Source organism: Drosophila sechellia, chromosome 3R, assembly GCF_004382195.2.
Source record: "Drosophila sechellia strain sech25 chromosome 3R, ASM438219v1, whole genome shotgun sequence".
NCBI classification, from domain to species: domain Eukaryota; kingdom Metazoa; phylum Arthropoda; class Insecta; order Diptera; family Drosophilidae; genus Drosophila; species Drosophila sechellia.
Window position 1 is genome coordinate 19,606,661 of NC_045952.1, and position 25,843 is coordinate 19,632,503.

Below are 25,843 nucleotides of genomic sequence, written 5' to 3' on the forward strand. Positions count from 1 at the left end.
CCAATCAACCTGAAGTTCCGATATCTTTCATTTCAGTGTTTGTTATTTTGACCAAATTCGTTGCGGGTTGTGCGCATATTTTGGTTATTAATAAACACGCGACTGGTTTGTTTTTGTTATGAAGACGGGAACCGGGAGGAAAACATCTTCGGCTTTCAATGGATGGGTTCTTCCGGCTTTACGTCGGCCATTCTTCGGGGCACGCACATAGGCCCGAGCTTTGCCACCCCGTAACCCCAAGAAGTGCATGAATAAATGGCAAAGCTCCTTTTAATTAAATGGAAATGGAGGCAAATGTGAAAGAGCTTGCGAAAGCTCGAGAGGCCGAGTTAGTCAATCGGTGTCCGGCCGAAACGAAAGATCTCTGCTATCGCCGAGCAAACGAAATTTACGTAGTATAGAACACTTCTTTTAATTTACAATTTAAATTGATTGCAACTAATTAGGATACTCCCCAAACGAATCGAACATAACTCACTTCTATTCCGACGAACTTGTGCAACTTACTTGATATAATTGCGAACTTCCTGTACGAACTGTGTGAATATATATATTTAAACAAAAATATAACATACTTTGCTAAACAATTGTCGAAGAAGTGCTCCACATACCGACGATATTCAACTTGGTCTGTGCGCGAAAAAAGTTGATTGAAAATTAACGTATTGACGTCATTACACTGCAAGAAACAGTGGCAAGCTGGCAGTAAATAAACTGTTTACATTACAACATCGTCGGTCGACTTAGTGAGTGAGTGAGTGAGTGAATAAACGTATACAGAAGTTTGAGGCACACCAACTGTTGGTCTACGACGCCCAAGGATTTCACAGCTAATGGTGCGTATACGTGATCTTCAGTGAATCAGCCGAAAGAGCCGCAGACTGTACACTTGACGGCTGACCGACTCATCGTTTGGCAATATTTTCAAATTGATATATGACTGAAAATATACATACTTAAAGAGCAAAAAAGAGACTTTCATCTGGCCATGGGGATGGCTGGCTGTGGATGTGGATGGCAATCGAGTGGGTGGCTTCGCTCGAACAAAACCAATCCCAACCAAGCCGGTCACACCGAGGCTGTGATGTCACCATGGCGTGTATGTCGACCCCAAAAACACTTTATTATCGAGTTGACTGGGGGCGGTTTTAAATTTAATGAAATGAAATGCAACATGAGAGCCTTCATTAGCACCAGTCCTTCAGTTTAAACAAATGCCACAAAATAAATATTACTTAAATGTTTTAGGGTAGTTTTTTCCACTAACATATGGGTTTTTGAATAGATCCAAGAGTCAATATCATAAAGTTTACTAATACTTACTTATAATTTATGTAATTTATGAAAGTAATAAACTTGGGCACCACCCACTTAAGATCCCTCCCTATTAACACCTAATGCATCGAGCTGGAAAAACAAATCAAATTCCAATTAGACGCCAGAAGGTTGCTAAGTACACACATCTGTCGCTCTACATGTGTATATAGATCGTGGCCTTGATAAAGATGATCGGCCAGAAATCTCGGAGAGCATTCGTGTGTGCACCTCATACAGTATATACATATATATAGATGCTTTGTTATAATCTTTGGGGCGGATGTGGGAGCAATGTAAAGAATTCTGTTCTAGAACAGAAAAAGTAATGAAAAGCGGTTTTATTGCGTGTAAAGCGCCCCAGAGGGGAACCTCAAAAAACACATGTATGCTGTATTCCAAAAGGCGCGCCACATGACGTCATTAAGAAAAGTCATTCGGGACCAGTTTATTTGGTAAGCTCAACGCAATTGGCGTTGTAAACTATTTCCCATGGTGCCTATATGTTTCGTTTTTCATTCATGTGTGTGACCCGACCCGATGTGGCGAAATGAAGGAAAAAGCTTTTCCGCTGAAATCAATAATGGGGGGAAACTTGTTGATTAGTTCAACCCAGTGAAGAAAAGCGTTGAAGAGTCAACGGCTAAACAGAAGCCATTGAAATGCTGACAGACAAAGAGGAATCTTTGCGATTCTGAAGAAACAAGCTCCATGCGGGCAAAGACTCGCAATTCTGTATACTGTGTACTTTTTCAACGCATAATTTATAATAAGTAGATAAGAGTGGTGCTTTTAGATCACTCTGTTGCTTAAGAATAAGTAATAAAATATTATTTTCAACATATCGTTTACAGATTGAGGAGAATCCAACGATGACCAGGTGAAGTATAGCAGAGACTTTCGGCAGGGTCGGAGTGCACCGCATATGCAGTACTTGAAAAAGCAGAAACCCATAAAAACGACGGCAACATTTTTATATACTAAAGTTACATAAAAATGGCTGAAAACCAAACCAAAACGACCTCTAGCAAGGGATGTAATACAATGAGCAGGACCGCCCATATCCTGGCGCCCCACAATGGGACTGTGGTCCGCCGGACGGATCCTGGCTCCAAACTCAAAGAGAGCTTCCACACGGAGAAGCACGATATCGAAGACTGGCAAACGATGGCCAAGAGCAAGTTGAAGCGCAAGAAGAAACTGAGCAGCTCCCTGACTTCCGTGGGGGATACGGTGAATCAGGAGAAGCGCACCCGCATCGAGGGCATTCAGCTGCATTGCCGCGGCAAATTGCGACCAAAGGATACCCAATCCTTTGAGGCCGAGAAGCGCCCACCAGCAGGCTCCCAGAAGCAAATGGGAAAGGCAGAAAAAGATCGGGAACGACCCGTGATAATTGGTGGCGTGACTACCACCAATGTGATAGCAGCACCTACACAGAGGATCAAGAGGAAACTGCAGGAGAACATGGACACCATCCAGAAGCTAAACGCCCTCACGGAGCAACTGCGTCTGGAGGTGAATGAACTGAAGTCAAGTCTGATCACAGAACGCGGTGCAGTGAGGGCCTTAAGGTAAGCCCATTGATATATACCAATAACGAACGTGATAATCTCATTTTATTTTACCTTAATCGCACCATTTTATATTGCATAATGTTCTGAAACTTTTTAAATTGAGTTATCAAATACACATACATTCGTTTTAAATGTATTCGTGCACTGAAACCATATTTGACCTTTCATGAAAGTGACGATTGGCAATCAGTAAACTCAGAAATATAATCTTTCAACCAAGAAATGTATATTCGTAATATGATAATATACAATCAATATTATAAGTTTCATTCAGACATCTTAAAATATGATAGAATATTAAAACCCATTTCGATCTGATCTTTTGAATTCATGAAGATATTAAAAAATACATCGCTTATTTGTTTCAACCCAGGGCTCAGAATGACGCAGATAGTCGTCGATGGAAGAGTGAAGTGAAGAAGTTGCAGCACACGCTGGAAATGGCCAAGAAGAGCAACGGTATAAAGAAGGCCATCGAATCGGGTCCAGAATCGAGTGGTGCACATGTGACCGCCGATGGCCTCATCAACTATGAAATCCAAAGACTGACTAACGAGATTGCCGTGCTGAAGGAAGCGAATCGAAACAAGGAGGAGAAGACCCAGGTAAGTGGACGCCACATCAACACAATCATCCGCCTCACATTGCATGCTGCATGCGATAGTTAGTGCCGCCGCTTTGTTACCACCAAATTGTAGTTGTGGGTCAAGTGCTCCCAGGCCAGCACAATGCATGCCATACCGATCCCCACCAGCCACAGAGCGAATACGGCGTGGAAATGCTGCAGTTTGAGGACCACCGGTTCATCATTGTCACTCCCGCGACGACGGTTCACCACCTTCACTCCCGACTTGATAAAGGCGGAGTTCATGATGCGATCCCAGTATCGCTCGAAGCCAAACTCATGCGAACTCCGGATTAGCCAGTTCAGGAAACCCAAGTAGGGTGATCCGTAGGGAACGATATAAACGGCGTGAAACGGCACCAGGCAGCTGTTCATTAGGTGGAAAAGCGGACGACCCAGGTGCATGTGCACTCGGCTGTTCACCTGGAAACGTGCGATGTGATACTTCTCCAAATAGGCAAATCTGGGAAAGAAGATGTTATGGAATCACTGCAATTAATCCACGTACACACATACCTTATGTCATTGTTCCTCATCATTTCGTACATCTGGGTGTCGGAAACTTCCAGCATTTGTTCCCGAATTCTGGACTCGTGCTTGTGTCCCAGGGTCAGGAAGTGTTGGATGTGTTTAACGTGCCTCGGACGAATGATGATGTGGTAGTGGGACCTGGCCAACGCACCCAATTGGTTTATATCGGGCAGATACGGCTGGAACACCATCATGCTGGTCAGATTTCCCTTGAATGCCGAGCATATGAGAAGTCCAAAGTAAAGCCAGAAGATCAGGAACAATCGGATCGAGTGGTTTAGCGGAATCCGGGTCATGGGCATAGTCAAAGCTCCGGCGAATAGTTGCATGGGAACCCTACCCACTTCGGATTTCAGGATGTAGCAGAAGACATTCGCCACCAGGACAGAAACCAGAATTAGGGCCCAAACTAATGCGCCAAACGAGCGAAATATGTTCCAGAAAGTGGGAGCAGTCTTGGCTTTCGGCACAATCACGCAAAGATCATCACGCATGTGAGATACCGTGCTCTCCGCCTGTTTCCTGAAGGTATCCGGAACCAAGAAACGGATGTTCATGGCCACATCCACGTACTCTTTGGCCACCTCCAGGAAACATATGTCCGAGCTGAGATTGTGGTTGTTATACGAGTGCGGACGCGTAATCATCATGGTCGCGTTCAGTCGCTCAGCCACATAGGCTGCCAGGAGGCCGTCAGTCCCCAGGATAATTCCCTGTCTCCAGAAGATTGCCCTCACATCGTCCCTGTAGATGCACATCCTCAGCGGTTTCCTCTGCATATTGGGTATGGTCTTTGGAAAAAGCTGCTCTAAAATTGGAACCTCATTTGGTTTATTGTCGACTGGTATCAGATAGTTGTCCATAAACGGGTTGTACCGATAGGCATTCAGGCGTCCATCTCGCCAGTAGAGGATCACGATGTTCAGTAGCCATATCTTCCAGAATTGCCGGAAACTGGCCCGCATCCAAGCATCGGAAACGGTATCCGCATCTCTGACCAAGAGAAAAACATGCGATCGATGCTTGGCAGCCGATTTCTTCCGGATGAGTGAAAGCTCCAATGGTTGCGATATGTTTGTGATGATCATCACCATGTACATTAGTATGCCATCATCCTTGACCGCCTCCAGTGGTGTATTTTGATTCCTGAATGTAAAATATTCAAATATTTGTGTTTATTATATGTTATTAGTATTGCTATTAGATTAAATGATCAACTTGCCTGAGAGATATGTACGATATGTCGCACTTGGTCACCTCTTTGAGTATCTGACCCGTATGCTCGTGGGAGGTTTGATTCTCGAAGTAAACGAACAGGACCTTAATCCGAGCCTGGCAAAGGATCTGGCTCATCTTGACCATCACGATCGAACTTTTCTTCAAATCCAAAGGAATGCGATTCTCCCGTGCTCCGGCCGAAATGACCAGGATTGCCAGGAGCAGGATGTGTTTTAGCCACTGTATGGACATTGCAATGCCAACTGTTTGGGCAGAGGGATGACACCTTTGTTTTTATACCCAGAGCCAATTTCGATATAGCAATTTCCCTAATGCTTGCCATATCGGCGAAGGGCGTTAAGCAAATATTATGCTATATCTTCTGCACTTTCATACCCTGCAAAGTATCTTTTAGAGTTCCTGTCTACGGATTGCATTATCTAATTAACACAGAAATATTCCAACATCATAATTTAGTGCCCTCTATAATTCCCCAGAATATGCGAAGAATTTAAAATAGGCATTATAACTCAATAAAGTGAAAGTCTTTAGGTGTTTGCTATTTGTATATTTTCGTTTTTTTTTATGAAGGGTATGCGATTCTTCGACTGTGGCAAGAACTTTCCTTTCCCGTTCTTTTTGTAGCATTTTTTGTGTGTTTTTGTGTCTCGTTTGGTTAATGGACGTGCGCGACCTAATCGCAAAGTGCAAACTAACAGCATGGATTAACTTGCTTCTGGTATCTCCCGCTGCTTGGAGCCCCGTATCCAAAACGTTGGCAACACGCAAACATGTATGATTCGACCATTTCTTGCAGATTATGGGGCAGGCTGATAGACTCAAGGCTGCCGATATGCGGCAATTGAAGAACGCGTACGAAAACCGATTGACTCACATACAGAAATCAGCCAAAATTGAAATAACACGTTTGGTAAGTTGTGCGTAGCGGCTGCTAACGGGTCACCAAAAGTTGGCTCAAAAGAAGTGGTTGAAGGGGGAGGGGAAGCGGTACGGAACGGAACCCGGCGGTTCAGAAGCGGACGGGCAACTTTTCATACCACCATTGAAATTCATACATGCATTTTGAATTTGCACAGCAAGAAAACAGGTCATATTCAACTAGCTGCTATAAAGTACCCATATTATAAGCCTCATATTGTTTCGATTTACTGATCGTATATTTGTATAAACATTTTCATTTTTCGTGATGTTATTACTAAGAGAGTTTAGTTTCAATCAGCAAGGCCATAAACATTTCTTTTGGCACTTACACCAAACTTATGGGATATAGTTTCCACAACAAGTTGTTTAGTTCTAGTAAGCGTATAAACATTTAATAACGTTGAATTGAGCCACCATACTTGGCTTGTATAAATATTAGACCAATTCTGGTTGATTATTATTGAACAGTATTGCAGGTGGATGAACACGTATTGCTCATATATTTCTAAACTCCATATGTGCAGTATGATTCTAACTAATCCCTGCTACTTATTGTTCCAGCTAGAGGAAATAAAGACCAAAGAACGTAATATAGGGCAACTGAGGAAGGACTTGCTGGCACTGCAGAGTCCCAAGAAGCTGAGGCAGAATGAAGCCAAAGTGACAGCGACGACGAAACCCAAAACGAACCCCAACGAAACGAGCCAAAAGCCAAAGAAACCCACTACGAAGGCGGCGGGAGAAACAAAAGCTAAAACCGAACCAGATACAGATACAGATATATCCGAGCAAAATCCCATACGCCAGGCTCAAGTTACACCTGAGGTGAGTCTGTATTTTGTTTCATTGGCCTTTTTTTTCGTCTTTTAGCTGTTTGAAGTGGGGGCAGCACTTGAACTTGCCGGAGAGTCGGGTTAAAAGTTAAGAGCTCGGCCAGATACAGTATCTGTATCTCGAGATGCAAGTGTATCCATGTATGTATCTGTCTGGCGATGGTGCCCGAGTATCTGTATCTTTTACCCCTGTGGTTATGCACTATTGGCATGATCTATGATATAATTTTGCGTTAGTTATGAGAATGGCAAAGACAACAATCGCCGCGTCGATAAGCGGTGGGCACAAAAAAAAGTAAGACGAAAAAAAGGGAAAAAAGTGAGAAAAAACCTGCTGCGGCATTTGCAGCGTTGCAGTTGCAGCAGCGCAAGTGTTGCAAGTGGATCGCTGGCGAGAGCGAGAGAGAAAGAGAGATAAAGAGAGTGGAGCGGACGATTTCAAGCCGGTTTTTCGCACCACTCACTCACTTTCTCTCCCGCCGCTCGAGAGTTTACCGCTCGCATGAATGGCCGTCAGTTCGGTTTTTAAGTTCGCAGCGGTCGCAGGTGTCGCAGGTGTCGCAGGTGTCTCAGAGATACTATACGAGCCCGTATAACATACCAAAAATCCTAAAAGGCATACAGCCAGTGAAGTGCACAAATCAAATGGGTATATATCCGAGTTGAAGCGGTGCATAATCAGGTGAAATTCGCGGCCCAGAATCGTCGGGTTTGCGTCGAAAGAGGCGCTAATGAAAATCGGCGTGTATCGGGGTGCATTGTCTGGATTTCTATGCCGAAAATGAAGGAACCAAATGCCACACATTGATGTGTATACTCGTACATGCCGCCACAAACAATCGTTACCTTTTGAATAGGAAAACCTATTCGCAGTTTGTCTTTCACTTTGGCATTGTCTAACGCACACGAAGACATAATTTCACCGACTTTGCACTATAATAGTTTAGTGAAACATGCCAAAAACGATCAAAATTAATTGCCTTTCACACCGTTGCCCCCTCCATCTCTCCTTCTGCCACCGACTGGCAATTTGTGGCCATATAGCCATATAGCCGCGTTACGTTCCAGTGATCGAATTCGATTTTACAGTTCATTAATCTTGCCATGTTTCATTTCTCGTAATTGTTTTATTGCCGCCAAAGTAGTCGAGCATTTGTTACGTCCAAGCGCCTAGATGCCCAGATCCCCAGATCCCGAGATCACCGAGCCGTGTCATCTGGATCTGGAATGGGTGTGGATCGGATTCGCATCTGCCAGATCTCTTTAATCCGCGATCGAATGTCGGCCAGTGCCCCAGTTTCTAGCAGTCATTTGCATAGCAAAATAGCAAATTGCAGCAGCAACATCATCAACAATCGGTCAACAATGTCATCCAGCAGCAGCAAGAATTAAATGTGGCATCAATTAATGCACGCAGAGAAAAAGTGTATACCAAAAGCGTTAAAATAGCGCCTCCTTAAAGGGTAATAACCTGGGAAAACATTTAAGTGTGTGTGCGCAATTAACTGCCCCATAAAATATTTTATTAATTTAACGACACCCAAAAGGTGTGATCCCATCGCATTGTTGTTAAATATATAAAAAATAAAAATCTAATTAGTAACAAAATCAACGTAATGTAGTTAAAACGAGTGTCAAAAGGTTGGGAACTGCACACCTTAAATTGTGGTAAACAGCTATTATTAATAATAATTAAAGAAAAGTGCAGTGCCAGATGAAAGTAGTACCTTTAAGGCCCAAAAGCAGACAATTACTATGTTTTTACACTATAAACCGAATAGCTTTGCATTAGCCAAAGTTTCGCAGTGAATAAGACGTTGTGCCATTATTTGCTGAATGCATCTTGATTTCCACCTTATTGATTGATGTTTTTGCCTGGTGTAGTAGCCACCAACTAGCCACCTAGCCACCTAGCCACCACTCTCGCCTGCAAGTCAAGAGTCTTTAAGGAAAAAGTGTGTGGTGGTTGTGGGCAGTGTGTGTGCACACCACCAATTGGGGTCAGTGAAAAGCTTTTAAAATGTTAACGCTATTTTAAATACGATACGTTGTTTATTTAAATTTAGTCATCCCCAACTTCCCATCGCCATTTCCATCGCCATCGCCATCGCCAAACGACAGTAAAAGCGATGGGATGGATTTGGATGGGATGGGTTGGTAATGATGATTGTGATGATGATGTTGCTAAAACAAGACGCTAGTCGACCAATATGCAAAGTAATCACAACACACAAAGTGTGCAGGCAACAAAAACTAGAAACTTGGGAGAGAGAAAAAAAAGGGGTGTGTGAAATGGAAATGTGAACCATATGCAAATCCCGGATCGTTTGCCGGAATGTGTCTATAAATTTCGATGTTTTAGTGAAATTACCACGGTGAAAACTATTCGGCGAGAGACGAAAACTTAAAAAATTGCGGCTAATTGTTTTTGTCAACCCAAAATCGACACCTTCATATGTGGGAATAATGCATAAATACGCCTGACAATGGATTACTACTATAACCGGAGGGATGTCAAGGTAATTGACCACTGGCAAAGCCAGAGCAAATATACACAAACTTGCATATAATATAAGCCATTAAGTGATTCCTATTTCTGGTAGCACTTGTTACTCATTTCACGGGCATTGCTCATAAGACGCGTAGTCCATAGACAATTAGTTTTGTGTGGGAAATCTGATTTATGGGAATGGAATGGTGGGGCGTATTGCTTATACACCTGTCCGATTGGCGCCTAATTTATAGATTATGACTCGAGAATTACCCAAGCGAAGATGTTCCATTTAAAAAAAGGGAAAGGAACCAATGTTTAGATTGGTGTTTCTTCGCTTCCAGATTAGTTAAAACTAACAATTTTCGATGGTTTTTTCAAAGCAATTTAAACTTGATGTGTACCCCGAATACAATAACATTGTTAACAACTTTTCTCTGCGAGGCAAATTGCTTACAAAACTCGGTAATTTCAAGATGCAAACATTTTACACAAGTATGAAAATAAAACTTTATTTCGAAAGCTGGCACCAATCGCAAAAAACACACTTATTAAATTATAAAATATAATGCGTAGTAAACAGCTCGGCGAGCGAGAAACTGGAGCTTATCGGCCCCAATTCAATCCACTTTCAAAAACCATTAAAAGATCATCTCGGATGATTAACTATCAATCGGCTATATCAAAAGTGGTCTCTGCCTGACATTTCTGCCACACAGCGTCTATAATAAAATCTTGCAAATTTCTGAGCACAAAGGGGGCCATCATCAAAAAGAGTTGAGGCCGCGACGGATGAATAATTACCTCGCTGTGGTATCTCAGATCGAAAGGGAAAGGCTTCGACTTGAAGTCGGATTTCGGCCGAGGAAGTTGGCCATCGCCACAGTTGGACACCCCGGTTAATCCACGGGTTCGATGGGGGATATCGATGCAAATTAACGGACGCAATGCATATATGTCAACAGGGCCGCGCCAGTCCATTCATTAGTTCAATTAGCTTATCCCATCGGCGGGGGGAGTTGCGCTTGGCTGGCCCTGCCGATACCATATACCATATATACCATATACCCTATACGCCATATACCATCTGCAATACAATATAATTCATTAGCGCGTATAAACTTTCGCTTTCGCAAGATCAAATCAAAGCAGTGCCTTTGTGCAGAGAGCCAAACCTGAATTACAATGCCAAATGCAAATATAAGAAAATATACATGCCTATGCCTATACATGCCAAGCTGATAGGTCTAGAAGCAGAAAAAAAAGTATATTAAATATACAAATAGTTAAAAAATAAAATAATTTATCTCATTGCTTGTGATCAGCAATCGCTTAGATTGATTCTGCATTCAGGTCATGTCAGCATGCCAGTGCTATTAATTTGGCCATGGCTGTTTGTAAGGCATCGGCGATGCCTTTTGATGCTGTTACACGTAATCGTCTACGTCCACGGACCGGGGGAGTCGAACCCGGAACGTTGGAGCTTGGAGCTGCAGATGGAGTGGCGTTGCAGTGGCAGTGGCACCGATCGAAGTGAAACCTGTCTGCGGAAAGGAAAATCATTTCACACAATCACAATCACAATCACTTGGCCCGCGGCTTGTGCAAACAAACCGACAGCGAGACATAAACACACCCATGTGCATCCGAGTCTCCGCGTATCTGAGTATCTGAGTGTCTGGGTATCTCTGTATCTGGGTATCTCCGCATCGTATATGGCTCAGCAGGTTGCCTGTCTGCCGACAGATTTACAAACAATCCATCGAGCGTTTGAAATCGACCCGATGGCGCATCTCCGTCTCGCAACGTCGACGATGCATTTAGCGCAATCTGCATATGGCATACGAGTATGGCATCAATAGAGCCATCAAAAAGTCCCCCGGAATGATCCGCCTCGGAGTCGGAGATCCAGTGGAGCTGAGTGGATTGGAATCCAGGTGCGGGGAATGGCCACATTCGCTTAATCGCCCCGAGCACGTCGATCGAGTTCGTTAACCGGCCGTTATGCAAAAAGTTCTTTTGGAATCGATCCAAGAAATTACCATAACGGTTAGCTCGGTGTCTGACTGCTGGTCAGTATCGGTCGGCAATCTCTGGGCCCGGCTCTCCACGACAGCCGATAATTTCAATCGAAGACGTGCAGGCATGCGACACCAACGCCAGCAGCAATACTTCAGCAGAGGCAACTCCATTTTGGGCCCAGTCCCTGGATATTCACATAAGTAGCTCTCTGCACTTGGAACAACTGATCGGGAGAACTAGCTTTAAAATCTATCTTAATGTAGCAGAATTTGATTCTTGATAAGACAGTGCATTGGAGATATGAAGATATATATGGAGATCTAAAGATAGTTATTAGTGCATCCGAGACTCTATGATCTCAAGAGCAGCTTTTGAGTTTCTGAAGTATAGTATATACATTTTTCCCAGTGCAGTCAGTTGTGAAATGAAGCGATGTGGTTGGTCATTGCACTGGACGCACTTGGCTCACGGGAAACCTTTGGGCATACGAATATATATGTACATACGTGCCTATAGCTCGTTTCACAATTGATTAATGATTTCTCCGGCACCCAACACACATGTCCAACGAGACCCACAAATTAGCATAATGCTGCATTATGCGTATAATAACACTGCTATTATGGGTGTTATATAAAACATGCGATTGACATGAAAGTAAAACATAACTGGGCGTTGCTTGATTGGAAAGTGATTTGGCTTTTTGAACTGGGTTCGGCTTGAATTGCTTGATTTTTGAGCTGAGTTGTCTTGAGTTTATTTGGCTTTGGGCTTAGAGGCTAATTAGCTGACAACTGGCCAGATGGATGGCATCGTGACCATGAAAGTCGTGATGCGACCCGGCGATAAAGCGAAATCTTTTGAATGGTAAACTCAATAGTGCGTGGAGTGTCGTGATGCACGACCAGGATCATGGATGTGGATGTGGACGAGGCCGGTGCCTTGGCCCAGCTAATCTGCGATTAAGACGCACCTTTGCCGACCGCTCTGATCTCTCGACCGTGTCATTGAACCCACTTTTGGTAGCCCCATTGTCCGGATCAAAAGCAACCTGTACCTGTCCATAGTAATGATTGGGCGCTTTTCAAGCGAAAAGTGTGTCTGTGGCAAGAAATCAAGTCATAACTGTTAACACACATGTAAAGAGCACACCGAAAAGCGGAGCGTTCTTTTCAAAGTTCTTCGTTCTTTAAAGTCCCACCCCCCTCCCCCCTCATTATATAGCATATGCCACAAACACGCTCCACGAACAGCAGATAAAAAACAGATTCTTTTGTTAATTGCTTTGTCCATTCTGGGCCAGGTCGCCCGAAGAAAACGTGGGTAAACGGAGTGATAGAGAGTGATGGTGAATAGGTGGTGAATAAATGTAACTATGGCACGACATTTTCTAATTTTTCCCCATCCATTTCCCGCAGATAACCCAACTCAAGAACATTGAGCTAATCAACAATACGAAAAATGCACATAAATCAGCGCTCGAGATGCGCACAACAATGAAGAGCAGTCAGCCGAATGGATTGGATGATGCTCCTACACGGATGAGGGCCCCCGAAGAGATGAAGGCCACCACTTGGATGACGACGCTGCTAGGCAGTCACAGCCATAGCCACAGCCACAGCCACAGCCATCCGGCAGTAGCCAAGTCGAAGGTCAGTGAGTCATGACTTAGAAATTCCGTCGAATTCTGGCATTCGATTAAACCCGCTCTCCCCGCCTTTCCAAGGATCCCAATTCGGACACGGACTCGGCCTTGTCCTCGGCCCCGCCTTCCATCAGCCCGCAGCCGCCCTCCAGCGGATCGGACAGCGGCGTGATTTGGCAAACAGTAAGTACCCGGAATCTCTTTGCCAAGAGATAGACCTACATAAAGCAGGCTTTTAAAAATACATCACAAGTCCATCAGATTTTTGGCATGAGAATTTCGCTTTGAATAGATTTGATTAATGATGGTCCGTGGCTAACGATTTATCTTAACTAGGAACCCATAGCAAGATCTCTTAGTTAATAGACTTACGATTTCTTCTTGATCAGTCTTCATACATGTTTGATTTATATTTCTAATTAAAAAACATCTTCATATAATAAATAGATCAAAATTATAATTATAATAAATAGATTATAGAAAATTAAGTAAAAGTTCATTGTGCTCTTTGGAAACCTATATTGCTCTTATTATTTATATATTAAAAGTAAAAATTTATGAAGTTTCAAAATAAATAAAAGAAGAGATAAACAAACAAAAAAAATTCTCATATTAAAAAACGTTTCGCAGAATTGAAGATAGTTTTCTACATAGTTTTCCCATCGTTTCTAGAACCGTTTCCGTTTGATTCTAATCAAATCCACCCCCGTTCTCTTGCAGCTGCAGGATCTGGACAAGTTGCAAAAGGAAGCGGAAATGTACCAAAAGGAGAACGAGCGCCTGCAGACGGAGGTGCAGCTGATGAAACAGGAGCTGGATGCCGCGGAAAAGGCGGCCATGAGCAGTGGCAAGAAGCAGGCCCAGATCGGGGAGCTGATGCAGCGCATCAGGGAGCTGGAGGAGAAGCAGTCGAGCTTGGCGGACGAGGCCAGCGAACTGCGGGAACAGAATGAACTCCTTGAGTTTCGCATACTCGAGCTGGAAGATGATAGCGATAAGGTAGGCAAACGGCACCCCCACCACCAAGCACGATTCACTCGAAGACCAGTTTGCGAATCCACTCGAACGAGTGACTCACTTGGCTCACTTGGCTTGGTTGTTTATGAATGAATTGAGCCATTCGGTGGAACCCGACTTGAGTTCGCTCAGAGCCAAGCTAGCGATGTTGGCCAACTTTGTGTGCTGGAGTCTCTTTTAGTTTTGTTTGGCATCTAAGCCAGCACGGAAATTGTTTTGGTTTAACGGCAACAACAATCTTTCTATTTTCCAATTGAAATTGTTTCACTGGATCAGCCGCAGTTAATGGCTAACTCATTAGGCTGTGTTGTTATAAAATATTCAGGAATTGAAAACTGTGGTTAAACTTTCCAATTGTTAGTGACTCTATCTGCGCACATTGACTTTTATGTCACTACCTCGATCTGTGATCAACGCCTACAATTTTCCCCGTGCCGCTTCTTGGCCATGTAGACGCTTTGGTCTAAGAGTTGTTTTAGCCAAATCAGTGTTGAAGCGCTTAAAACGCTACTTATAAGGGTAGCGCCCTAAGTGGATGCCATCTATGTATCTTGTTATACTTATGAGTGTTTTGCCATTGCTCATAGACAACCAAATCGAGCAAAAAGGCTTTTTTGGCCCCACACCTTCGTGGTGACCATTAAATGGGGCAAATAAAGGTATATCGAAGATATGGGGGCTTAGAAATATTTTCAATCTATTTGGTGGTTTCATAATCCTGTACTATATTCAATCACATAAATGTCTGCGCTATAATGCTTAGTTAACTGAAAAATCTCTTAAGGGGTATCTCCAGTTCGATGCCCTATTCCGTCAATCATTTCTGCTGCTTTTCAGTTTCGGTACGCTTAATTTCTAGAGCCGAACAGTTTCAGCTGGCAGCCAGCAGCAGCGAAGTCGTTCAGCTTGAAAATCCAATTCACTCGTCTAATTGCAATAACCAAAAGTAATTATTCGAGCAGCCAGCAAAGTGAAATTAGATGTAGATCGGTGTGCACATGAGAGTGTGTCAGTGGTGGCAGTGGAGCATTAAGCCAGTGTTAATTTGCCTAAGTAACTGTTAATCAGCGGATTATATCTAATCGCATCACCCCCGAAATCTCCGATCTAGATGGAGAGCACCTGCGAGGGCCACTGCCAGAGTCTGCAGGAGCTGCTGGAGCAGTCTGCCCAGCAGCTGGAGGATCGGGACAAGCGCTGCTTGCAACAATTGCTGCAGTGCGTCCAGCAACTGGATCTGGATGCCATGATGCCAGGCGATCAGGTGTGTAATGCTCGCAGCCCTCAAGTTTCGGCTTTTGTTCGGTTTACATCTTACTTGAAACTCTACAGCACAGCTAGCACATTGATGTTTGTCAGTTATTCGTGGAAAAACTTACATACGTTGTTGCAAATATATACAATCCATACATTTATTGATTCCCAGCTCACTATTTTCATTACCCTTGTTCAAACATTGTTATTATTTTGAGCAAAGAAATCGCTAAAATTTAAGTTCTATTTTATTCCCGTACATACAGAACCGGACGGAAACTCCCAGAAGGCACAATCCAACCCATAGTCACAGCCACAGTCAAAGTCACAACCACAGGATCGTAGCCACAGTTCAGCCGTATAGCAACTGTGCCACGCCCACATCTCCGCCCACGCCAAGCAAGAGGCACTGCAGCCAGGTGAGCGCGTGGCAGAGCAGCAGCCTCAGCGAGAGCGGAGTGTTCGTAGAGTGCGATCTGCCTTCGAATCCCAATCCCATTGGCCACCCGCACCTGCTGTTCTACCAGGAGAGATTGGAGCAGTTGGAGGGCAAGCTGCTGATCTACGAGAGCAGCGGCGAGACCCAGGCACGGCACTTGGCCCAGAGACTGCAGCGGGAACTGCAGCTGGAGAAGGATCTCAAAGAGCTTGCAAACCGAGTGGAATTGCTAATCGAGCAAAACGCCCAGTTGGAGGAGGCCAAGTGCGAGTTTGAGGAGGCCGAGAACGATACACGACTCCATTTGCAGCGCAACGAGGTGGAACTTGAAATTCTTCGCCAGCGCAACGTGGAGTTGGAATTCGGCAAGGAAGCACTGGGCGCCAAGTATCAGGATTGCAGGGCGGAGGTACTAATCCTTCGAGAGGATCTAGCGGCAGCTGAAACCCAACTGGAGCATCTGCAGGCTGAAAGAAAGCAAGCCAGAAAGGAGCTTCAGGATCTGAGAAGATCTCTTCCATTACTCCTAATCTTCCGCATCTTATCACTAGCCAAAATGGGCAACGAGGAATCCTGCATGGGAGGCAGCCCCCGCCTATCCTCGGGCTACACTTCTTCTATACACGAGGATCGTGATTTCAGTGCCAAGATGCAAACAACGGAGTTTGGCCTTGGTCAAGCGGGATTTACCGATTCCGGCGAGGATCGGGAGATCGTTTACCTAAAGGAAGAAGTCAAGAGTCTGCGTAGCCAACTGAAAGAGCTAAATGCCCGGCACTACGAAGCCATGGAAACAGCAGACTCACACTGGGTAGATCTGGAGCAGCAGTACAAGGAGCGCGAGGAGGCCCAACAGGCCAAGGAGGCCAGTCTCAAGCAGAAGATAGCCCAACTGCAAGATTGCCTCCGGGAGGATTCCCGGGCGGCGACCGAAAAGATCCAGCAGCTGGAGGAGGGGGAACTGTCACTGAAGTCCTGCCTGGTCCGCATGACCAAGGAGCATCGCGACTTGCTCACCGAGAATCGCACTCTACAGTGCAGCTTGGAGAGCCTAATGGCCAAAATGGAAAAGGAGGCAGAACACAAGATGCCCCTGACAGAGGCTCTGGAAAACGAGAGGCGCAGAACCCAGACACTGATGGATGACCTCATCTTTGCCAAGAAGGTGCAGCAGAACACCGAGGATCAGTTGAGGCAGGAGACGGATGCTTTGCGCACCCAGATCTTCAACATCAAAAAGGATTACCTGCACATCGAGGTCACCAACGGCGAGCTGAAAGAGGAGGTGGGCACGCTGGAGAACAAAATCCGCCAGATGGAAAACCAAATGAGAGATTCGGAGGAGCGGGCGCGCTGCCTGGAGGACGAGCTGCGCACCAAGGACGAACAATGCCAGCTCTTGGAACGCAAACTGGGCGTTATGCCCGAAGGCTACAGCCTGGCCGATGAACTCCATGATAGTCCTGCAAAGCGGGCCAAGAAGGATGAGGTACCGAGCCTCCAGGCTGCCAGCCAGGGACTGGGCGTGGCCTTACTCGATCTAGAGGTGAGTCTGGTAGTATTTAGAATTTTACCGAAGCCTACAGCACCATCTCATTACAGGGTCGTGATTTTGGTCTACCACTCCACAAGGACTTCCAAGCGATCGCCTGCAGTGTGAAGCAACTGGCGGATACACTTCTCTCACAGAGTCCGTCCGAGGTGAGTCTCCAAAGCAAAGAGCCTGCCAAACCAGCTGGTTCGGAACCCGAAGGCTCCAGTTGGGCTACGGTACAGGATGCCTCCTCAGAAAAAATACCTGAGACAGGATTATCAACTGTGACTAGTCTAGAACGCCAGGGAAATCAAGAAACTCAAGATTATCAGGTCATTCAAGAAAATCCGGGAAGTCTGGAAAGTCAAGTCGATTCGGAATGTCTAGAAAGTCAAGAAAGAAATCTCGTTAGCAGCAAGAAATCTAGTTATGTTAGTGTCCTGACATCCTCATGCCGGTCAATAGTCCGGGAATTAGCTGGGGGATCAGCCCAAAAATCTGAACTACACCTTGGTGAATCGGACAGCAGGGCGGATCCGCAGATAATTCAACCAACGGATGAGGATGAGAAGGTCACCTCGTTGCCGTCTTCCATGAGGCAGCTGTTCAACGAGGTTAGTTCTGTGGATCACGAACCCGAGCTTAAAAAGATAAGCAAAAAGCGGGCAAAGGATAAGAAGGAGAAGCATCCAAAACCAAACAGTCGCCAGCGAAGAATACACCGTTTCCTCTTCCGTCACATTTACCATCCACGTACGCGCGATGGAACTCTGGGTTTCCCGCTTGAAAAGAGCCTCTCCTGCAGTAGTTTCTACTCGCTTTTGTCAGTTCACTCGGTTCACTCGGCCAGATCCGGCATTTCTATGCACTCCCTTCACGCTGAAGTTGTTAATCGTGATTTGGGATCTCTGACCAGTGTGTCATTTGTACAAACGGACGAGCTGAAAACCCTGGAGGGCGAGGTTCAGGTCACGGCAGAGAGCAATGAACAGGAGATACAAGTTCAACCAGAGACGGTCGAGTGTGGAACACAGGTCGATGTGGGTGTGGAGCAACGACTCCTGCTGATGCCTCTTAGAACCAGGTGCTTCGTGGATTTGCTTCAGGGCGCCGTTGACGGATACCTCGATGTTGCCGCCTTCCGGACCCGTCTTCTTCGCTTATGGGAGGGTGGAGAGGATTTCCGTGAGCACCTTGAATTTTTGCAAGATATGTGGATTGAAAAGAGTACTCAAAAGTCGCAGGAGAGCTACGAAGGATTTGTGGCTGCTCTGGACTGTGTGCACAACTTAAAATTGGCCCTTAAGCCCGCATCTTCGGCGCTTCTGCAACAGATCGAGCGGCGAATCCACACAAGACTTCTGCTCTTCCACAACCACAAGGCGGAATCGGAGTTCTGCTGCACTGTCTACATTCCTGTGGAGAGGAGCAATTCCACGTTGTTCAGGGCTAACAAATAGTAGCCTATACCTCTATGTAAATACTCCATACATAAATCTAAATTACCAAGTGACTGTCCCTTATTTTTGTCTCCTTGAGGGTTTGAGGTCTCGGAAGTAGTGACATCTAGTTATAGGTGGCTAACCAGGACCATTATAATTCAACATCAATAGTGCCCTGAGATTATTGTCTTTGTATAGAGTAGACTGTTTAATCGGCAGATTCGTATCGGCATCAGATTATTCCAAATTGTTTGAACGTTGAGCATTATGATTGGCGAGTTTGAGGACTTAGACATCTTCCATGACTGCCGCAGTGACGACGAGGAGAATCCAGATGTGAAAGTGGGCGGTGGTGATGAAGTGATCTGCAAGCAAGCGCCTCGATTCGACGATCCTGTCCAGATTCGGGCCGTTTTGGAGCGGGCAGCCACTGCCACCCAGCGGTTGCTGAGGTGCTACGGAGGCACTGATTGCGTGCCAACTCGTCCTTTGATGACACTTTTCTATCCGGCCACCCTGGAGGTCAGTGCCCGTCTACACACGGATGACAAGTGTCCTTGCCCTAAGGACAGGCAGTGCAAGTTGATTGGCGACCCAGTGACCCTGAGGTTGCCAATCGAACTGAATCCGGAAAGTGGCCAGGTGAAAGTCAACATCTTCCAGCCCAAGTCAATTGGCACATTTTGTGGATGCAATGCACCTGGAAATCAGAACAAGTCGAAGAGCAGGAGATCGAGTGTAAAGTGGTCCAACAAGGATGAAGTATGTCCCGATTGCCAGGAACCTAATCAAAACTCGTGAATTTTAAACTCATCAAGAGCCACATTATGTTCACTTAGTTGTTTTTTCTCGAAATTCATTGGTGACTAAATTGGATTATGTTTGGGAAATGCGTTTTTTTTTTCTGTGGTATTTGCTGGGGTATGTTGGGAGTTAGAATATGTATCTTAATTAACTTTCGCTTTGCTTTGGCTACACACACACAGAACAGCACAGGAAAATCGAAAATGCATAGGAGTGACTAGCAGGCGGTGAAGTCAAGTTTTCAATCCTGTCACTATTTTGCTCCATTTGGTATCAGTATTTTAGACACAATCGAGCATTCAACACACACTTAAAAATTTAATGTGAGTTCAGAGCTTGATTTGGGGAAAACAGTTCTAGCACTTTAAGCGTGATGGACGAGGAATTCTCCAATCAGCCCTTCGATCCAAGCATCGCTCAAAGTGACTTCTCCAGGAGTCGTTTCGTTAACCAGAGCGCCTTGACATTGCCTCACGGTTTGGACTCCACCCGACTGCTTTTCGTAGGCGAAAACTTCCAGCAGACGCGCAGCGAACAGGACTTATTTTACGACTGTCAAGGTCCGGGGGAGGATTCGCCAAAGGAGGGCCGCAGTGCCACCAGCCGGTGCAAGTTCGATGATCCGGCGGCGATACGAGATGCCCTGGAACGGGCGGCCAATGCCACACAGATGCTACTCAAGAATTTTGACAAGTCCGGTGGTTGGAATCAGCCATGTGCCGTCACCCTGGAGTTGACCGCTCGGTTGGTGGACCCCAAGAAGGGTCGCGCCGGTTGTCCGTTGCACGGAAAGCCCGTCACCGTCCAGATGCCGCTGGAGTTCAATCCGCAGAGCGGCAAGGTGGTCAAGTGTCAGCAAAAGAAGCCGCCGGTCACCAGGCATCGCAAGGAGTCCATCTGCCAGTGCCGCTCGCAGCAGTATATGCGTTCCGCTCCAAGGGCTCCAAAGCCCACCTCAGGTAAATCCGCCAGCGAACATTTTCGTCCCTGTGAATCGCAACAGCTAACCGAAGGGTCCGCCAGTTCGGTATACATAGGAAGCTGTGGGGATTCAACATCTCAGTGTAACCGTTGCACTCCGGCCACATGTTGCCGCTGGCACGACCCGGGGGCACGTGAGGTTATCTCAATCTGCTGCCTGCCCCTACCGCACATCGAATCAGAGCTCACTCTTACCCCAGTGTCTGAGCCACTGCCAATTAAAGAATCGTTGGTGGAGATAGAAGCAACGGCCCCGAAGGAGCACTTGATAATCTATGCTCCAGAGCCGGAACACGAGATCACCGAGTCGGATGATTCCGATGATCTCTTGTCTAGCGAGCTGGAAACGATCGGACCGCAGCCGGAAGAAGAAATGGGACCGCCTCCGCCGGAAAGGTCGCCGGGAAGCAAGCGGTACTACCTTGCCCTGCCCCAAAACAAGGAGTTCTCCAACTGTTCCCCGTGCCGCTTCGATCCCAGTCCCATTATGGACGAGGAAGGCAATGTGTTTTGTCCCGGCAACTGTGGCTGCTGCATGTGTCCGTGGAAGCAACGTTCCTTTGCCCCAAACCAGCAGCACACCAATGTCAAGGTTTGCCGATGCGTACAGCGCGGCACCATCTTCACCAAGTTCGAGGATAGGGAGGTCTGCAGCCAGACCTCCTACTTCGACTTTTGTCCGTGCCGCGAAAAGGCGGAGGCCAAGTTCTTAGAATTGTACCACGCTGAAATGTGGTCCCGTCCGGACATTACGCGGGGTCGCGAGATCCAACTCAATGAGATCAAGGAACTGCTCGTACCCGCGAGCCATCCAATCGAATAAAATGTGTTTGCTCACCGAATCAAATCGAATCGAATCATGTGTGGTCTAGCCGGGGAATCGAGTCGAAACGGTTTTAGGAATCGGTTCGGTATCGGTTAGAAGTGCTCGTCTTTTCGAGCCTTAGCCGCCACAATATCGTAAGCGTGCTAACTTTCCTGCTGACCTGTTTTCTTCCATTATATTTCAATTGTAATCACTTCTCTTTATTGAAGTAACAGGTTTAGAATATAATGGTACGATTTTGGGAATTTGATTTTTAGGGCAGATTTATGTCGCTTGTGTAAGCGGCTTAGGTTCAATGTTTCGGAACATCGTGCAAATCAAGATGTTTGCAAGAAACCTCAAGAGTAGCCAAGAATTTTTGAAAATTTATTGAACGGATACAGAAGGGCGGTCTATAAACAGACTCTTATTTTACCTGAATTGATGTTAGATATTTATTTTATCGCAAACATTTCATCCACAGAATGCCCGGCTCTGATGTACATGCAGCATGAGCGACATTCCGACATCGACCCCAACTCCCGCCATCAACAAACCGACATATCCCACATAAGAGACCACTGGAAGCCGTCAAAATCCCAACAGTCGCAACAATCTGATCGTGAAGGCCCTCATGCCAAGCCTTCGCAGACGGAGGTCTCCTTTCTGCAGAAACACCACACGCCCAAGAACCCGGAATCGAAGGCTAATGATGGGGCGTCCTGCTCATGCACCGCAAAGAGGTCCAAGTCCGCCGATCCACCAGCGGTTAAAGCTCCCACCTGTGCATGTGGACAGGGTCATGAGGAGAAATCCACCTTTAAGAAGCCCTGCTCCCAGAAAACATCGGTTACGGAGCCAGAGAAGGCTTCCTCATTCAAGAGTGCTTTGACAGCGTGTACCAAGGAGCTCCTCGATCCCTGCAGTTGTGGCGCCCACCCACCATACTGGGCTGGTCAAAGCAACTTGGTAACCGGACCATCCTACAGTAGAGCAATGGACCCCTCCACCTATAAGAGTTCAAGCACTCTCGCTCCCTTGCATAGACCCGCAGCATCAAAAGGCAGCCTTGGTCGATCCAAGAGTTTGGCCAGTCTGCCCAGTAAACCTAATGCGCCAACCCAGAGTGGCGTCACTTGGTTGTCGGCTTTAAAGGATCCGGAGAGTACATGCTGCTCTTCCAAAGAGGATGAACGTCCTCCATGTACCTGCAACGCTACCCAGACTAATCAGGATCCTTCAATGAGTTCACTTCCTCAGAGCCACCCCAATTATCGCAGTATGACATCCAAATCAAGTACTTCCAGGGCGCCAAACCCGTGCAATCAACCCTCCTTTGGGCCAGGCGATGAGACCTCAGCCACCACGCGATCCCAGTCGATTGTAGGCCAGATCACCTGCCTATGCGCATCGGAGCATCAGCCCACCAAGGCCTTTGTGTCGAACCTTGCCGATCGGGAATGCACAAATGAGATCCAGATTGCGCCATGCCCCTCCACAAGAATACACCATCCATCCGGGTTTGCCCAGTTCACCGATTGTCAGAACTCTCAATGCGACCCCAATACCTCTTTCCGTTCTAGGAAAGTGAGCGTTAAGGGTCACGAGGAGTTTTGCGACTGTGATGCTTCTGATAACTTCTCCGAACTGTCCGATCCCATCCAGACCAGTCTTCATACGCACAGGAGTCTTTCCGGGGGCAGTTGCCTGTGCAACGACGATGCAGATCCTCCGAAGGAACCCGAAAACGCTACGTGTGTCAGCAAGCAATGCCAGTGCTCTTCGAAGGACGACCTTCAGGGGATGCAAAGTGCCCAAGCGGGCACCGGCTATCAGACACCAGAGGATCTTTGCGGAAATAGGGCTATGGCCTGCTGTTCGCGTAAAGAACGCATCCTGATGCTGATGGAGAAACTCACCAGTCCTGGGTGCGATTGCGGTATATCTCGCCCCTGCCTGACTCAACAACTTTTCCGGGAACTAACACTACTCCTGAGATCGGAAAAAGATGATGCAGTTGCCCCAGCGGATGAAGCAAGTCCACCGTGCCTAACCTTCGATGAGTGCTGTGCGGCCCAACATGCTGGCAATGGGGAAGGGGATCCAGCCGAAAAACCCCCGTCAAAGAGAGAGCTCCAACGAGTCGAGTGCTTCCATCAACTGGAGGAATACCTCTGCAAGTGCTTCCTACCGCCGGCAGAATATCAAATCCCTGAGACCGATATCTATGCTTTCGAACTAGATCCGGACTTTCCACCAGAACCCGAGCCGCCAAAATCCCCCAAGGGAAATGACAACATGCAACCTTGTCTGTGCCCGGAACAATTCTTTGACATTGGAAATGCACTAACCTGTTCGGGTGATGGCTTGGATGACGACTTCTTTCGTGATTGTGAGGATGACGAGGTTAAAAATTTCGAAAGTAAGGATGATGGTAAAGCAACCACGGAGCCGGATCTCTGCCAATCTCTTAAAGCATTCATCGACAAGGAACTGCAAGAAATTCTTGCGGAGGAGGCCAATAAGGAAGGCGATGAGGTAGAAGAAAAAACTCCTAGCACAGTACTAAGGGAAATCTGTGAGAGACCCACAACCGTAGCACCACCGCAAGAAGAGGAGAAACAGATTGAGTGTCCATTTGCTGGCATGGTGTCCTGTCCTCCATGGACCACACAGCAAACAGACTGGGCAGCCTTCCCATACAACTTAGATCCCTGTGCGCAAAAGGAGTCACCTAGCCCGGCGCCCCGGGGTCCACGTACTGGGCTATTGCCCGAAGGACCTCTGTCACCCGATATGAGAAACCTCTGCGAGCAGCTTTTGCGAAAAGCTCTCAAGGATTGTGGTCTGTGTGGTGGTGACGACGTGTACTCCTGCGAGGACGATGTATGCGAAGAGTGCGCGCTTGATTGTGAGGCATGCCCGGAAGATTGCCCGTTGGAAAAGTGCGAGGAATGCGATGATGAGTGTCCCCCAGATCAACAAGGATGCCTATGCTGCCACTGTCGCGCTCTCATATGCGACGAGGAGTGCAAGACGGTTGCCAATACCCTGCGCTCCGGAATGTGTGATCCACTTTGCGAAATGGTGAGAAACTTCGAGATTCCATCATTATCTTGTATACCTATTATTTATTTTTTGCAGAAATACTTTATAGACTCCATCATCGTTGATATGCATGCCATGGACTGTGTGCTCGGCAACAAGAAAGCGAAACCAAAGGTTCGACACCCACTGTCATTGATAATGTGCACTTCCTTAATAATAACCCTTTATTATTAATTCCATAGCACCATAAGCCTACAGACTCGATCTGCAGAGGTGGACCCGGCGATAGTTTTCCCATCAAAATTAAGAGTGTGTGGCCATTGGGTAACACCGCTCTCTACGTCCAATGGAAATTGGAGGACTGTCGCGCTGTAGCAGGATATGAGGTGAGGAAGAAGTCCGTCCTGCAAATACTGGCAAACATTTTTCAAACGTTTCTCTACTTTCCAGATTTACTTGGATGGGCATTTGACGAACCGATTCTACAGTTTTCGTCACGAGGCCGGAGTTATTACCAATGCGGATGTGACCAATCCGCACCAGGTTGTGCTGCGCGCCGTGGCGGTGGGTCAGGAGTTTCCCGGCGAGGGTCCGGGTAAGGATGCGACCGCGGAATGTGGCTGCCAGGCGGTGGCACTTGCTCATCCCGAATTGAAGGCGGGAGCGCAGAGGCCGTGGACGCCCAGTCTCTACTATTATGATCCCAACCAATTGCCGCCGGCGGAGGACGCGCAGCAGTGCTAGTCAAGAATCATATGTATATCATTATATCGAATATCATCGGATATCACCGTTATCGGAACAAAGGAGCTAAACGCTCCCTCACATTTTAGCTTGTACATATAGCGTATTTATATGTAGTGTTTGTTAAGAGTTCTTTATCTGAAGGATACCAATTGAAATTGTCTGTACGTAGTGCTTTGCATAGTGCCTTAAATCGTAATTGTAGATCGTAAGCAAAGATCAATGCATTGTAAAGGAATTGAAAGCGGATGGCTTCATTCCGATGGCACGTTTGAGTTCACCAACACCAAATTCACTTTGAATAAATGAATCTCATTGTTAGAGATGAAACAGTTAAAATTTTTGATTCTATTTCTAGACTAATGCTACTGTTTTGATATTATTGGGGTAAAATTTGATCACAACTCATTGCTTCAGCAGTTGAAAAATTAATAAATAATTCACTTTTTGTAGACAACTTTCTCTATCAGTAAGCTTAAGTGCTAAAAAATGTCTGGCGGAAAAGGTGGGTCAGGAAATAGGGGAGGAGGTGGCGGTGGCGGAGGTGGAGTTGGTGGACGTGGTGGAGATGGAGGTG

General features: G+C 46.3%; 4 protein-coding genes across 7 annotated transcripts; 3 read left to right on the forward strand and 1 right to left on the reverse strand.

The window, feature by feature from the left end:
• The first annotated feature begins 320 nt into the window (after nt 1-320).
• LOC6607198 (rootletin) lies at nt 321-22,046 on the forward strand. 4 transcript variants are annotated; one of them, XM_032722890.1, is made up of 12 exons: nt 324-836; nt 2,169-2,888; nt 3,265-3,496; nt 6,083-6,196; nt 6,769-7,032; nt 12,972-13,205; nt 13,280-13,381; nt 13,919-14,197; nt 15,327-15,479; nt 15,736-17,454; nt 17,511-17,609; nt 21,959-22,046. In XM_032722890.1, exons 2-12 carry the CDS (start codon nt 2,311-2,313, stop codon nt 21,971-21,973), a joined length of 3,789 nt encoding a protein of 1,262 aa, XP_032578781.1. In that variant the 5' UTR covers nt 324-836; nt 2,169-2,310; the 3' UTR covers nt 21,974-22,046. The 4 variants fall into 4 exon arrangements, with proteins under 4 accessions (XP_032578779.1, XP_032578780.1, XP_032578781.1 ...); XM_032722888.1 differs by lacking the exon at nt 21,959-22,046 and having other exon boundaries at nt 321-836; nt 17,511-18,918; XM_032722889.1 differs by lacking the exons at nt 6,083-6,196; nt 21,959-22,046 and having other exon boundaries at nt 321-836; nt 17,511-18,918.
• On the reverse strand, nt 3,556-5,517 carry LOC6607196. Its single transcript, XM_002031944.1, has 3 exons — nt 5,285-5,517; nt 4,033-5,193; nt 3,556-3,979 (listed from the first exon to the last, which is right to left on the reverse strand). Exons 1-3 carry the CDS (start codon nt 5,515-5,517, stop codon nt 3,556-3,558), a joined length of 1,818 nt encoding a protein of 605 aa, XP_002031980.1.
• On the forward strand, nt 18,928-19,774 carry LOC6607200. The gene has a single exon (XM_002031948.2). It carries the CDS (start codon nt 19,152-19,154, stop codon nt 19,683-19,685), a length of 534 nt encoding a protein of 177 aa, XP_002031984.1. The 5' UTR covers nt 18,928-19,151; the 3' UTR covers nt 19,686-19,774.
• On the forward strand, nt 19,960-25,605 carry LOC6607203. Its single transcript, XM_032722891.1, has 5 exons — nt 19,960-20,647; nt 21,959-24,561; nt 24,619-24,696; nt 24,765-24,908; nt 24,973-25,605. Exons 1-5 carry the CDS (start codon nt 20,062-20,064, stop codon nt 25,264-25,266), a joined length of 3,705 nt encoding a protein of 1,234 aa, XP_032578782.1. The 5' UTR covers nt 19,960-20,061; the 3' UTR covers nt 25,267-25,605.
• Nucleotides 25,606-25,843: the final 238 nt, after the last annotated feature.

What these genes read in the sequence shown, in the direction of transcription:
- LOC6607198 (XM_032722888.1), top strand. Translation starts at nt 2,311, where the DNA reads ATGGCTGAAAACCAAACCAAAACGACCTCTAGCAAGGGATGTAATACA. An exon ending in CGGCAGTAGCCAAGTCGAAG is followed by an intron (nt 13,206 to 13,279) that starts GTCAGTGAGTCA and finishes CGCCTTTCCAAG; the next exon opens with GATCCCAATTCGGACACGGA. An exon ending in CCATGATGCCAGGCGATCAG is followed by an intron (nt 15,480 to 15,735) that starts GTGTGTAATGCT and finishes CCGTACATACAG; the next exon opens with AACCGGACGGAAACTCCCAG.
- LOC6607196 (XM_002031944.1), bottom strand. Translation starts at nt 5,517, where the DNA reads ATGTCCATACAGTGGCTAAAACACATCCTGCTCCTGGCAATCCTGGTC. An exon ending in GTGACCAAGTGCGACATATC is followed by an intron (nt 5,194 to 5,284) that starts GTACATATCTCT and finishes TTTTACATTCAG; the next exon opens with GAATCAAAATACACCACTGG. An exon ending in ATGAGGAACAATGACATAAG is followed by an intron (nt 3,980 to 4,032) that starts GTATGTGTGTAC and finishes CTTCTTTCCCAG; the next exon opens with ATTTGCCTATTTGGAGAAGT.
- LOC6607200 (XM_002031948.2), top strand. Translation starts at nt 19,152, where the DNA reads ATGATTGGCGAGTTTGAGGACTTAGACATCTTCCATGACTGCCGCAGT.
- LOC6607203 (XM_032722891.1), top strand. Translation starts at nt 20,062, where the DNA reads ATGGACGAGGAATTCTCCAATCAGCCCTTCGATCCAAGCATCGCTCAA. An exon ending in GTGATCCACTTTGCGAAATG is followed by an intron (nt 24,562 to 24,618) that starts GTGAGAAACTTC and finishes TATTTTTTGCAG; the next exon opens with AAATACTTTATAGACTCCAT. An exon ending in GCGCTGTAGCAGGATATGAG is followed by an intron (nt 24,909 to 24,972) that starts GTGAGGAAGAAG and finishes TCTACTTTCCAG; the next exon opens with ATTTACTTGGATGGGCATTT.